The sequence below is a fragment of the Bos taurus genome, chromosome 18 (genome assembly GCF_002263795.3).
Source record: "Bos taurus isolate L1 Dominette 01449 registration number 42190680 breed Hereford chromosome 18, ARS-UCD2.0, whole genome shotgun sequence".
NCBI lineage: Eukaryota > Metazoa > Chordata > Mammalia > Artiodactyla > Bovidae > Bos > Bos taurus.
Genome location: NC_037345.1, coordinates 39,612,933 through 39,627,392, shown reverse-complemented (window position 1 = coordinate 39,627,392; position 14,460 = coordinate 39,612,933). Strand labels below are relative to the sequence as shown.

Genomic DNA, 14,460 nt, shown 5'->3' with positions numbered 1-14,460 from the left:
TTCTCCATTCCATGAAAATAAAAAGATTTACTCATATTTTTCCTTTAAGGAAAGCTTTATTGTTATACCTCTTTACAAACTGATGCATGCTTGTTGTCAAAAATTAAAGGGCAATTAATTTAGGTAAGTAGTTAAAGAGTTTTTCTAAGAAGAAGGTATTGCTGTCTTCCATTTACTTAACTTCCTTTCTGTGGCCCTCAGTGGAGATCTGTAAGTTCTCCACATAAGTCCTACATAATAAGTTTATATCCGGAAAATTGACTCTTCTTGATGCTGTTGGCAATGGAATATTTTCCTTCATTGTATTTTCTATTGGTTGTTGGTATAAACCAAACTATTTATTTTTGGATGTTATTTGAAAACTGGTCATCATTCTTGATTTAAAATTGAGTAAAATGAAAAAGATTTGTTTCCTTATGAAGACTCGGCCATATTAATTTCCCTTTCAGAGTTTTCCACCATGGTGAATCTGAGGACACTTGATCCAGTTCAGCATTAATGCCGACAATTTTATACATCCCTTTCATTAGGACTTTTCTTCACTGTGGATGCTCTGATGCTGACTAAGTTGGAAGCTAAACCTGAAGGCTTTCCCACACACATTACACACAAAGGGTTTCTTCCAAGTATGAACTGTCTGATGTATAATACAGTCAGAACTATAGCTGAAGCCTTTGCCACACTCCACACATCTGAAGGGTTTCTCCCCAGTGTGGCTTCTTTGATGCCGAATTAAATGAGCATTAACATGGAAGGCTTTTCCACACTCCTTACACTGAAAGGGTTTCTCTCCAGTATGGATTCTCTGATGCACAATATAGTCAGAACTACAGCTGAATGCTTTCTCACATTCCATACATTTGAAAGGTTTTTCCCCAGTGTGTATTCTCTGATGCCTAGTTAGTTTTGCATTGATGCTAAAGGCTTTCCCACATTCCTTACATTGGTAGGGCTTTTCTCCAGTGTGGATTCGGTGATGATCGAGTAGGTTTCTTTTAGAAGTAAAGCATTTCCCACACTCATTACATTCAAATGGTTTCTCCCCAGTGTGAATCCTCTGATGCTGCATTAATTTTGCATTAACGTTGAAGGCCTTTCCACACTCATTACACTCATAGGGCTTCTCCCCGGTGTGGATTCTCAGATGCTGCCGAAGCTGGGAGTTACATCTGAAGGTTTTGCCACATTCTTTACACTCATAGGGTTTCTCACCCGTGTGGATTCTCTGGTGCTGGATTAATTTCCCTTTGACGCCAAAGGCTTTTCCACATTCAGTACACTCGTAGGGTTTCTCCCCTGTGTGAATTCTTTGATGCTGAATGAGTTTTGCATTACTACTAAAGGCCTTTCCACACTCCTTACACTGAAAGGGCCTCTCTCCAGTGTGGATGTTCTGATGCTGCCTAAGCTGGGAACTGCACCTGAAGCCTCTCCCACACTCAGTACATTCATAAGGTTTCTCTCCAGTGTGGATCCGCTGATGTTGAATTAATTTTGCATTAACATTGAAAGCTTTCCCACAGTCATTACACTCATAAGGTTTCTCTCCAGTGTGGATTCTCTGATGTATGATATATGCAGAACTGCAGCTAAAGCTGCTCCCACACTCCTTGCACTGATAGGGCCTCTCTCCTGTATGGATTCTCTGATGCCTACTTAGACTCCCATTAACACTGAAGGCTTTTCCACACACCTTACACTGATACGGCTTCTCCCCACTGTGGATTGTCTGATGTGTAATATAATGGGAACTGTAACTGAAGCTTTTACCACACTCTACACATTTGAAGGGCTTCTCCCCACTGTGAAGTCTTTGATGCCAAATTAATTTTGCATTGATGCTAAAGGCTTTGCCACAATCCTTATACTCATGGGGCTTCTCCCCAGTGTAGCTATCTTGACCCTGATTAAGTTGAGAGTTACAGCTAAAGTTTTCCATTAATTCTTCACATTTAAAAGGTCTTTCCCCAGAATTAATTATTTCCCGTTGAATAAGTTTTGTGTCAAAGCTGAAGGCTTTCTCCAGTCCTGTACACTCAGGGGGCTGCTCTCCAGTGGAGATGATATGACACTGATTCAAATTTGGACTCTGACTAAAAAAACACTCCTCCATGGGGCTAGGACTGTCTTTGACCATCTTGTCAATGACATTGCTGTTTTCTTTCTTCACACTTCCTACTGAGTGGACGTCCTGCTGTTTCTCTAGAATATAGGTTTCTGAAAAGTCTGTTTCCTTAAAAGAGTTCCTCTGAAGTTCGTATGATATATTATATTTTTCTTCATACATTTCTTCTGTCAAATTATTGTTAGTCTGGATATCAATATCTAATATAAAAAACAAAACATAAAATATCATGTAAGAACCATGTTAAAAAAAAGAAAAAGAACTGTGACAGAATACATGATCAAAGTAATCGAGAGGGCTCTTTAAAATCATCAGATTGGGCCAAAGAATCTAAAGCTGGAATAATATGTAGCTATTTAAAAAAATGAAATAAACCCATGTGTGCTGATGTGAAAAGATGTCAGATACATTTTTTACTGGAAAAACAACTTGAGATATGGTATGTAAAATATCTTCCATTTGTGTACAGAAAGTAAAAAGGGCCGACATACGTCTATTTGAATATGCCTAGGAGTCTACTGCAGGAATACACAAGAAACTGAGCAAACTGGCACAGGAATTTTGGGAACCTTCCCCACTGCTTCCACTTTATGCACTTTTTGTACTGTTTTGAGCATGTGCAAATATTACAAATAGTAAAGTAATGATTTTAAAAGATCACCAGTCTCTAAACCAATAGCCAATAACAAGAAGGTTAAGAGTAACAGCAGTGAGACAAAATTCTAGGTCCTATCTGCCAGATCAAGATTCCTTCTATCACATCATATTTTACTACACTTTGCAGTTTCTGTTAATAAAAATGGAAACTGCTTAAGAAGGAAAAGGCACAGAATCCAACATGTGGCAACAAGGGATGGCAAGTATTGACAGCACTAGGAAGCAAGTGGGAATGAATTTTGTTTGTTTTCTTAGAACTGAATTTCTAGGCTTTCCAAACTTTCTCCTTTAACTTCTTTTTCTGTACTTGTGAATGGCTCTGTTCAGGCCCATTTGATCCCTTTGACCCAACCTCTTCCCACCCATACCAGAACACTGCTGCATTCACCTTGTCTTTCCTCATACCTCCTACAATCCTAAAATTGGTCACTCTCCAACATTCTTTCTGTCATCTTGTTAGTTCTTCTATAATCCCCACAGTTCTAGTAGAACTAATGATCTCTATACTTATTCTCAAATTTCTCAAAATTGGCCCCAAAATGTTGCTTCTATTTTTTCATGTCTCATCTCTTCTCAATCACATGTAATAAGACCCATACCCCAGTATTTCATTATAATACCAAGATGATAATGCGAAACAGTAATCCCAAGTCATCTTTCTCTTCCTGCAGGACATGGGTTCAGTCCCTTGTCTGGGAAGATTTCACATGCCATGGGGCAACTAAGCCTGCGTGCTGCAACTACTGAAGCCGGCAAGGCCAGAGCCCATGCTCCACAATAAAAAGTAGCCTCTGCTTGCCACAAGTAGCAAACACCCACATGAAGCAACAAAAGACCAAGTGCAGAGATAAATTAATTAATTAAAAAAGAAATCAACTCTGCTGACATAGGTCTTGTGCCCTATGATTTCCCCTTCTGCCTGCCTAGAACCCATTTGGTTCCTTATCCCAATTAACCTACATACACTGATGAGATGAATGTTTCTATCCTCTGCTGACATCATGATGGGTTGTTCAAAGACTTCAGGACTGTGGGCTGCCTACAGAATGAAATCTAGACTTCTCTGACTGAGAATCTCCACAACATCACTGACTTCCCCCTCTGTTTGGTCAAACACTTTAAACTCTCCATTTCATTTCCAAAATATGTCTTCCTTTGTCAGTAAACATCTGGTTGTACAATCACAAGGAACAAAAATCCAATAAAACCATCTTTAAAAAAAAAAAAAAAACATTTATCAAAAGGATGCAAGAGTATTTTGTGGACCCCAAAGACAGGAATTAAAGCTGGGCCTCATGAGAAATGGGAAATCACCTGGCAGCTACTCTGTGTGAGCCCATGAGAACCTCATTACTTCAAAAGAGAATCTTGGCCCTGCCCCAAACTAACTGAATGACAACCTGCACATCTGCAAATGCCCAGGTGATGCATTCATTCTTCTTTTGAGAAATGCCAAACTGATAGCAGTACTTCCTCCCACCTTACTTCCTACAGCTTATTATATACAGCTTTCTGCTAAAATACATTCAGTTCAGTTTAGTCGCTCAGTCGTGTCTGACTCTTTGTGACCCCATGAATTGCAGCACGCCAGGCCTCCCTGTCCATCACCAACTCCTGGAGTTTACCCACACTCATGTCCATCGAGTCAGTGATGCCATCCAGCCCTCTCATCCTCTTCGTCCCCTTCTCCTCCTGTCCCCAATCCCTCCCAGCATCAGGGTCTTTTCCAATGAGTCAACCCTTCGCATGAGGTGGCCAAAGTATTAGAGTTTCAGCTTCAGCATCAGTCCTTCCAATGAACACCCAGGACTGATCTCCTTTAGGATGGACTGGTTGGATCTCCCTGCAGTCCAAGGGACTCTCAAGAGTCTTCTCCAACACCACAGTTCAAAAGCATCAATTCTTCAGCCCTCAGCTTTCTCACAGTCCAACTCTCACATCCATACATGACCACTGGAAAAACCATAGCCTTAACTAGACAGACCTTTGTTGGCAAAGTAATGTCTCTACTTTTGAATATGCTATCTAGGTTGGTTATAACTTTCCTTCCAAGGAGTAAGCGTCTTTTAATTTCATGGCTGCAATCACCATCTGCAGAGATTTTGGAGCCCCAAAAAATAGTCTGACACTGTTTCCCCATCTATTTCCCATGAAGTGATGAGACCAGATGCCATGATCTTCCTTTTCTGAATGTTGAGCTTTAAGCCAACTTAAAGCTCACTTAAGCTTAAGCAACTTAAGCCACTCTCCTCTTTCACTTTCATCAAGAGGCTTTTTAGTTCCTCTTCACTTTCTGCCGTAAGGGTGGTGTCATCTGCATATCTGAGGTTATTGATATTTATAATGAAACCAAATTTAACATACACTATAAGTTAGGTACTTGGTACATGTTCTCTTTTTATCACCAAGCCACAACCCACAGGACTATTACCTCATTTTATAATTATTACTCCATTTTCAAGAGTGAGAATACTATTAGAGAAGGCAAATTACTGACCTGCTCAAAGTCACACAACTATGAAGTAGCACAGTTAGGACTGGATCTGAGAAAGTCTACTCCAAAGCCTAGGTTAAAAGACTTAATTCTGTATCCTTCATATTAAGTGGATAGTGCACAGGAAATAGCAAGGACCCAAAGAAGTACTGAATCCATTCCTTTTGTTTCAGATAGAATAACAAAATTAGGATTGAAAAGAATTAGAATGAAGCATTCAAAAAAAGATCTGTTCTTGGAATTACAAAGAAATAGCGAACTACAAAAACAGAAAGGTCTCAAATGTTCCTATCTCTAGAAATCAAAATTTATTTAAATGTTACTCTGTACATCTGGCCAATAAACATGGCGTGCTTCTATGTTGCTGAAGTTGACTTTCTTCCTAAAGGGTTAAACTACTTTCCAGCATAAGGGCAATATGTGCCTCCCTTACCAGTCCAGAGGCCCTGGGGGCCTGTGCCTGCTGCAGAGGCCAGTGGAGATGGGCCCTCCAGCTCACCTCCTCCCTCCAGTTGTGAGATCACAGCAGGTTTGAGAAGGGGAAATCCTGTTTCAGGGAAAGGAAAAAGGAAAGGCAGGTGAATAATCTCTCACAGCTGATTTCTTAAACCTCTTCTCAGATTGTGTCAGTAATGGGGAGAGAAGGAACAAGCCCTAGGGTGGTCCTGTGTCTAAGAACTATGGGAAAGGGGTGGGGTGTATGGGTAGGAAGGTGTATGTGTAGGGTGGGGTGGGAGGCAGAAGCTTGAGAAGATGTGGGAGGATTTGGGCAGGGCCAGACTGAGACACTTCATGCAGGGCAAATAAAGACATTCTGCCTAAAGGGACAGATACCATTTTTTGACCACGGCCTAAATAATATTCCAAGTACACTGATATTCCTAGAAAGACTCAAGAGATGCAGTATGGGTAGGGGGAACCTGAAGGTAATACCGCAGAACAGGAAGCTACTTTTTTTCCTCTCTGTATCCAGAACAGCCTATAGGGTGAATCAAGAGTGCATGCCAGTCCCAGCAGAGTCCTATATTGGCCCCAAAAGGGCTTAGGGTTCATCCTTCCCAGCAACCCCTGGGTCTAGGGGATTAGGAATCAGCTCCTGAGGTTCCTACTCCGTAAAGGATTACCAGAAGCCCCCTTGCAACCAGTAAAGGGAAAGGAAGCCAGGAAACCCTAATAAGCAGTCTGAGCCCTGGGGAGAGAAAGTGCTTACCCAGGGAAGCCATATTGCCATAATTCTCCAGCATCACATCCCTGTACAGGGCCCTCTGTGCAGTGGACAGGCCATCCCACTCCGTCTGGGTAAAGTACACAGCCACGTCCTCGAAGGTCACCGACTTCTGAAACAACAGGTTCCTGCTGCCCTACGGCCAATTCCATGGCTCATGCCCTAGGTGAGGGGCAGAGGGCAGTATGAGGGCTTGAAGAGGCGCTTGTGGAGAGCACAAAGGTAATAGGGGAAAATATTTACAAAAAATACCTGGAAAGTAAGGCATGGCATATCTGGCTTACAGCAGAGAAACCTCATGCCATATTTCATACTTACAAAAGATGACATTAAGTTGAAATGAAAGAAAACAAATTCGCATGGCTGAGTTCTCCCAATGCAATTGCTTTCTTTCAGTTAAGGTACCATGTCCCTCGCTGGCAGCAGCAGCACTGGACCCACCCATAGGCTCAACACTCTGGCCTTGAGGTCTTGCCTTCTGCGCCCAGCTTACCACACCTCACCCTCACCCTCAAGCCAGCTCCAAAGCACATCCATGGCTTCTATCCCATCCACCCCCCACCTGCCACAGATTCCTATCATGTTCCCTCTATAAGAGGATACACAGCCTCTGCTCCAGCACCTCCAGCAGAGGAAGCTCAGTGTTGCCCAGATCAGCTGGGTGGCGTGGGGGTGGAGAGTAGGGAAGAGGAGGCTGCCCATTCTGCTTCCAAATGGGTTTCACTGAAAGCCTGTTTTCTGTTACCCTCTCCCATTCAAGCCTCATCCTGTCCAACTTCACCCAAGACTTCACTGTCTCTCCAAGGAGGTTTGGGAAAGAAGAAAGGTCACCATCTTTTCAGTTACTCCTCTGCATCACTCCACACTCAGCACAGACTCCTTCCTCAGCCTTCTGAAACACCTTTGGGACACACTGGCAGCGATCTGCCTCTCAACTATTCTCTACCAGGATGTGTCTTGTTCAATTGTACTGGCCTTCAACCCATCAACCATTGTAGTCCAACCTGTAAGCATTTCTGTGAGTCACTCATTGTGTGACCTGGATAAGTCAAATAACTTCACAGTACAAAATGAAATGCCCTCAACACCAGCCACCACCCACTTTATCCCACAACCAGTGCTTCTTCCTGAATTCAAATCTCAGCTGGTGTCTCCCACCATAATCCGCATAAAAAAGAAACCTGGTGATTCATTCCTGGCTCCTCCCTCCTTTACCCCACCCCAATCCTTTGACTCACTGTCCTAGAGATTTATATGTTAAGCATTACCTGAATTATGTTAAGCATCTTCCTCTTTAGCAACCAGTTGTCTTAATGAAGCCTACATCACCTAGACTGACGGGATTTTTTCTGAAATGGTCACTCTCCTTTCAAATCTCCCCTCAAAACTATTCCCTATATAGCCATAAGAAATCTGAATACATTATGGTCCCACATGTGACACAGGGCTGAACAGTAAAGAGTCATGCAATGACTGTGTGACTGTGGACATGTCACTTCGATCCCCTTTGCCTTTTGTTTCTTTTGTGGCAGAATGAACACAACACAGTGCCTATCTCCCAGAGCTGCAGTCAGGACTGAGTGATCCACGTAAAGTGCTTACTATGGTGGCTGCAGTATAGTAAGCTTCAAATGGTGTAACTAGAGTCACTGTGACTATGATTATTCCCAAATTATGTGAAGAGTTGACTCACTGGAAAAGACCCTGATGCTGGGAGGGATTGGGGGCAGGAAAAGAAGGGGATGACAGAGGATGAGATGGTGGGATGGCATCACCGACTCAATGCACATGAGTTTGGGTGAACTCCAGAAGTTGGTGATGGACAGGGAGGCCTGGTGTGCTGTGCATCATGAGGTCGCAAAGAGTTGGACACAACTGAGTGACTGAACTGAACTGAACTGGTAGTCCATGGAGGTCCATGGATGAACATCAAGGGGTCCATGAAATCCCTGAAATTGTATGGAAAATTGTGTTTGCTTGTTATTCTGGGGGAGAGTATCCATAGCTCTTAACAGAGAACTAAACTTTGACCACTGCACCCCAAGCCCTGAAAGCCTCTCCAGGACACAGTGAGACATCCCACCCCACAGTATATCCTTTCTTTTTTACTTCACTTGACCCCACTCTCATCTTCTGCTTGCCCTGGAATTATAGGCGTAACCATTATGTGGATCTGGTCCTGCTGTCCCTCTTTATCTATATTCCCCTTCCTGGAATCCTAGACCTCTGCTATTTTCCTCCATTCACAGGCAGCTTCCACTTCTCTTATTCACCAGAGCCCTCTGCCGGTAGAGCAAGACAAACCGCTGTGCAGAACACTATACCTCTGCCTTCCCCTCACTCGTGTCTTTCCTTTCCTGGTCTCTGGACCCCATCCCTCCACATCACCCCTCTTTCCACAAGCTCCAGCCCAGCAGGCGGAAGCATGGAGGCCCCCTCCAGCTTTCACAGCAAGGCTCACCGGCTTCCCTTCTCAGTTTTCTTCAATGTGAAACTGCTCAGAGGAACAGATGAAGGACCCACAGCTCACCTCGGGCCAGGATGTCAGGAGCATGGCTGCCATCACCTGATCTCCCTCTCAGAGGAGGACTGGAGCTGAGGGAAAACAGGGGAACAAGTACAGGACAAGTCACCCCCACCAGGAACCATACAGACCCCCACAGAAAGTTTGAGACACAGGGGAGCCAACATCCAGACAGACGTGTGAGCAGAAGCTACCAGCCATGGTAAGAAAGGGGTCCTCCCAGCCATGATATCGATGCTCACTGACAGAACTCTGGGATTTTTACAGTTCTGACATATACTGTACACATAAAAGTGTGTACATAAAATGGAGGTAGAGCCTGAAGAATACTAAAACAAACTCATGTAGCAACAGTTCAAATCAAGGGACAGAACATTCCCAAGGTCTTGGGCTTATTTGTCTTTCTCTAAATAAGCTTCCCCTTCTATTTTACAGAGAAGCCAAGATAGAGAGGCTGCAGCCCCCATACAGAGGCCTGAGTCAGGCCCCAGGGAGGCAGTTCATGGAGAAAGGTACAGCCGCTCTCTCCCATGTGCCTGTTCCCCAATACAGTTGAGAGCCCTCAAGAGTACTGATATCGCTGTACAGATCTTGGAAGTTAGGCTCCTGCCAGGCCCAGCATTACAATGAGGATGCTGGGCTGCAAGTGAGATACCAGGCTGGCTCCTCATACCTTCCAGGCTTCTGATGGCAAAGAAGCCAAGGCCTCAGCTGCCTGAGAGAGGGAGTCACTATACTATCCAGGGTCCCATGACGTAGCACTCCTTGTTCATTATATTCCAAATGAAAGGAGTGATCTGTTCAATGGTTCTGTGTCCAGGGGTCCTCCCAGCCATGACATCGATGCTCACTGCCAGGAACTCTGGGATTTTTACAATTCTGACATATACTGTACACACAAACATGGACTGGTTATTTCCTGATTTTTACTGATTCCAAAGTCAGTCTTGAGATGTTATATTTTCTTAAAATATCCATGTCTTTCAGAATTTAAACAAATGTAGGATTATGGGAAACACTGGCTTGTGATTTTTTTTTTTTTCCACTTTTTTCCATATCTGAAGCTTCTCTTCTTTTCCTATTTCTTTTGATATATGTGTTCTCGAGACCTTTTAGCTTTAGTTAATGTTATGGACTCAGTGTCTCCCCTCAAGATTTGAATGTTGAAGCCTTAATTTCCAATGTGACTATATTTGGAGACAGGACTCATGAAGACGTAATGAGGTTAAACGAGGTCATAATCTGATAGGACCAGTGCCCTAAGAAGAGGAAGAGACTCCAGAGCGCTCTGTCTCTGCCATGTAAGGACACAAGTGAGAAGCAGCCATCTGTAACGAAAAAGAATCCTTACCAAGAATCAAATTATCTAGTACCTTGATCTTGGACTTCTAGCCTTCAAAATTAAGAGAAATCACTTTGTTGTTTAAGCAAACAGTGTATGGTGTTTTGTTATAGCAACCCAGGCAGACTAAAAACATTAGGCTGAATTGTGGTTTATCTATGTTAACTTTGTTTTATTTTTAAACAACCAGCTTTTTAATTTTGAACACCACTTCCTTTTCTACTTTTTAATTAAGCTCTGCTTTTTTTTAATTAATTAATTCATTTTAACTGCAGGATAATCACAATATTGTGTTGGTTTTTGCCATATATCGACATGAATGCATGGGGGCACAAATGTCCCCCTAAGCTCTGCTTTGTAAAATTTGTTTCTCTAGCTCTGTAAGAGATACCTTATGCACCTTACCAAGTCCTCTTGTCAACTCTTAATCCAGTTCCAGAGGCTCTGACCAGCTTTGCACAAGTACAACCTACCAATGCTTCCTCAAGGGTCTATACCACACATGGTAGTGGCTCCTGCCCTGGGGCTTCTCTGTCCTGTGTGCAGACATCTGCACACATCCACTGGGTCCTGAAGGACAGGGGAGTTAAAATCTGTGATGCCACCCTTGACCAACAGCAGATAGAGGTCATTGGATAAACATTTTCCCCTTTAGTCTCCCAGGTGGGCAGCCATGAGACTCCAAGGCTCTTCAAAGACCCTGTAAGTCAGAGCACCACTCTCCCATTGAGAGACCAGTCTGGCGACGCGTCCTTGTGTTGGTCCTGCCTTCTCTGTTTCATTGCCCTTGTCTTTAACTCTGTCCCAGGACTAAATTTCGAAAATAAACAGCCTGCCCACAAGCCTCTGTCCAATGTTCTGCTTTTAGGGAATGCTAAACTACAAAAGGTTCTACCAATTTTATTACATAACGTTTTCTCCATAACCCATGATTACTTTTACCTAATTGTTTAGAGACCCAGTAAAGACTGAACTCTCACAAAACTCTGAGTCCTCATATATCATGGGCAAATCCTTTCAAATCTTTAAAAAATGAATAATTCTAACACTTTTAAACTGTAGCAGATACCAGCAAAATAAGTTAGTAGTAGTTTATTAACAGGACATCATGACTAAGAGGGAACATCCCATGAATGCAAGTAAAGTTCAATACTGGCATACAGGTTATACTTTTCACATTAATAAATCAAAGAAATAAAAACATACTCTCCATCTCAGTGGATGTCAAACATGTTTGATAAAATTCAACATTCACGCCTAAATTTTAAAACTAATACCCTAGGGAACCTCTCATATGTAGGTGATATACATACAAAATTATTCATTATCAGCAGTATTTTAGTAACAAAATAATTGGAAACACCTTACATGTCCACTGAGAATACATGAACAAGCAGTGTTAGGGAAATTAAATAGTCTTGTTTAGGCTTCAGAGACAACAGAGCAGGCCTCTGATCTCGCTTCTGACCTACCTGCACACTGCCCTGACTACTGCTATGGGTGCCAGCCATACCTGCTCTGAGTGTCAGAAGAGAAACACAATAGATAGATAGGGAGCAGATCTTGGAAACTGTTAAGTCCCTGGAGGAGGTCTGGCCAAACACTCCCAGACTTAGCAACATTCCAAGATTTGCAGAACAAAGCAAACAGCATTGTAAAAAAATTAACATCACTACCAGTGCTGCAGTTTTGCTCAGATTGACAATGATATCAGTTTGCTTCCTGGATCATAAAGGACAACCCAAACTGCAATCTTTGAAGTCTCACCCATGCAGAGGATGTCCTGCCTGGGACCTTTTCCCAATTGGGACTCCAGATGTGCTGTGACACAGGACTTCTCAGTGCTGTTTGAGTCTGGATGTTGGTCAAAACCCAATTTGGTGATGTATCCTCTGCTGTTTCTCTTTTCTTTTAATGTTAGTATATTAAAAGTAAGCTATATAATTCTCTAATATTGCTATTGTTTACTTGTATGTAACAAGTGGCTTATTTTGTTAACAAATCCTTTGACCCTGAGATGAAGCGAAGACTTTCAGCAAAACAAGCTGTCATACTATTTTTACAATGGAACATCACCCAGTAGCAAAAATGAATGACTCAGCAACACACACAATCTGGATGAATTTAGGATCATAATACTGAATTAGGTAAGTCTCAGAAGACTTGCCCAGAAGACTTACAGACACCATGACACTACCTTCATAAAACTCAAAAACAAACAGAATTAATCACATTATTTACAGAAACAAGTATATGTGATAAAATTATTTTTTAAAATAGGTAAGGGAATGATGGATTTCCCTAGTGGTTCAGTGGTAAAAAAATCTGCCTGCAATGCAAGATCGGATTCGATCCCTGTGTCAGGAAGATCCCTTGAAGAAGGTAATGGCAACCCACTCCAGTATTCTTGCCTGGGAAATCCTATGGACAGAGGAGCCTGAAGGGCTACTGTCCTTGGGGCTGCAAAAGAGTCAGACATGACTCTTAGCAACTAAACAACAACAGCAAAGGCTATGATTAACACAAAATTCAAGAGAGTACCTCTAGAGGACAGAAAGTGGGAGCTGGAGTGGAGAGGAGCATAAGAACACATGCAGCCATATTGGTAATGTTCTCCTTTTTATTGGAGTGTTTCATGGGTGCTCACATGACTACTATGCTTCATAAATGCCATGCTAGATCAATCTTCTGAATACATGAATTACATTTAAAATATATACTTATCTATATGATATGAAATACTTTTTAACATGCAAAAGGTACTGTGCTATCTTTTGTATAAAACAAAAAGGAACTGTAAGAAAATATATGTATATATGTGTATCTGGTGATTTGTGCAAAAAGAAATAAAAGGAAAAACCAGAAACTAAGGAGAATGGGTGCCTCAGGTGTGGATTGGAAGTCGGTGAAAGCAACTCAGGGAATGAAAACAGGGTAGAAGGAAACCTGGGGTGTAGAAGTAGAAGGGGTGACAGGAAATGACACCTGAGTGTGTCTTTTTGTTCTTTCTAACCATAGTACTGCTTTGCATATCAAAATACACACACACACACACACATATACATATACACACATACATATATTAAAAAAAAAAAAAATCAGCGGTGGGATGGGGGTGACAACTTCCAAAAACTAAAAACAACAGCAAGTGAGCCTAACCATACCACAACATAACTGCACTGAAGCAGTAATGGGAAGTGATGGCTCTGAAAAATAATATTTTAACTAAATACTGTAAGGCTAAAAAGACCTGTACCCAAAGGTTTCTTGAGGTTGTATGATTTTTAAATTTATTTCCATTCTTCCCTATTTGGCAGTTAAAACCTAAGACCACAAATTTTCCTTTGAATACACTACAAACCACATTCCAAAAGCTTTTCAAATATATATATGTGTGTGTGTGTGTGTCTTCATTACTACTTTACATTTTTAGTAAACATGCTTTCCTGAGGGTATAAATGAGCAATTCAACAACTGTTTTATGGGTATTCTAGGACTGAGAAAATCAGTATATTCCACATTGTAAAAATCATTCCCAGGTCATCGTCATCCCACAGCCCCAGAGACGTTGGGGCCAGGTTACCTTTTAGAACTAACATCGCTCCAGAAGACAGTGCCCTCCAAAATCCGGGCTTCTTCCGCTCTCAGGTGCACTGGAGGGGCTTGGCTTTTTCTGTTCCCCCACTGACCTCGATTCACCCTGTTAGGAAGTAAGGCACATAAAGCTTATACTTGAAACGCATACAGATAAAAACCCCTGCACTAACCCAACACGTCAAAAGACTCGTGATACTATTTTAGGCCTCTTCACCTCTGCGAATATTCCACCCTCTGGCCGCTCCAACACAAGCTCCCAAAAGGCGAGTAGCATCTTCTCCAAAGTGCTAATTGCTCGAGGATTCGCGGCTGTGACAATAACCCAGACTTCGCCTTCTACCCGACGGAACGTAATCGGCTACTAAATCTAAAGTAGGCGCGAAGAGGAGCGGAAGAAGCCCACAGACACAGGAGATCCACCTCAACGGAGATTGGAGCATCACAACCGCAACCAGAGGTTTTGACCAGGCACCGCCCCCGCCTCCCGCAGCCCACA

General features: G+C 42.4%; 1 protein-coding gene across 7 annotated transcripts in view; it reads right to left on the bottom strand.

Annotated features, from left to right (window-relative positions):
- Nucleotides 1-36: 36 nt before the first annotated feature.
- The window catches only part of ZNF23 (zinc finger protein 23), a 27,823-nt gene continuing 13,399 nt past the window's right edge, over nt 37-14,460 (bottom strand). The window contains exons 1-6 of one of the 7 annotated variants that reach the window (XM_010814707.3): nt 14,179-14,459; nt 13,951-14,067; nt 8,963-9,096; nt 6,487-6,663; nt 5,710-5,823; nt 37-2,325 (exon numbers count right to left, since the gene is read on the bottom strand). In XM_010814707.3, coding sequence (XP_010813009.2) covers nt 527-2,325; nt 5,710-5,823; nt 6,487-6,520 — 1,947 coding nt within the window. In that variant the 5' untranslated portion in view covers nt 6,521-6,663; nt 8,963-9,096; nt 13,951-14,067; nt 14,179-14,459 and the 3' untranslated portion in view covers nt 37-526. Of the gene's footprint in view, nt 2,326-5,709; nt 5,824-6,486; nt 6,664-8,962; nt 9,097-13,950; nt 14,068-14,178; nt 14,460 lie in introns of those variants that run through there. The other 6 variants (XM_010814708.3, XM_005218879.4, XM_005218877.4 and 3 more) reach the window with 6 other exon arrangements.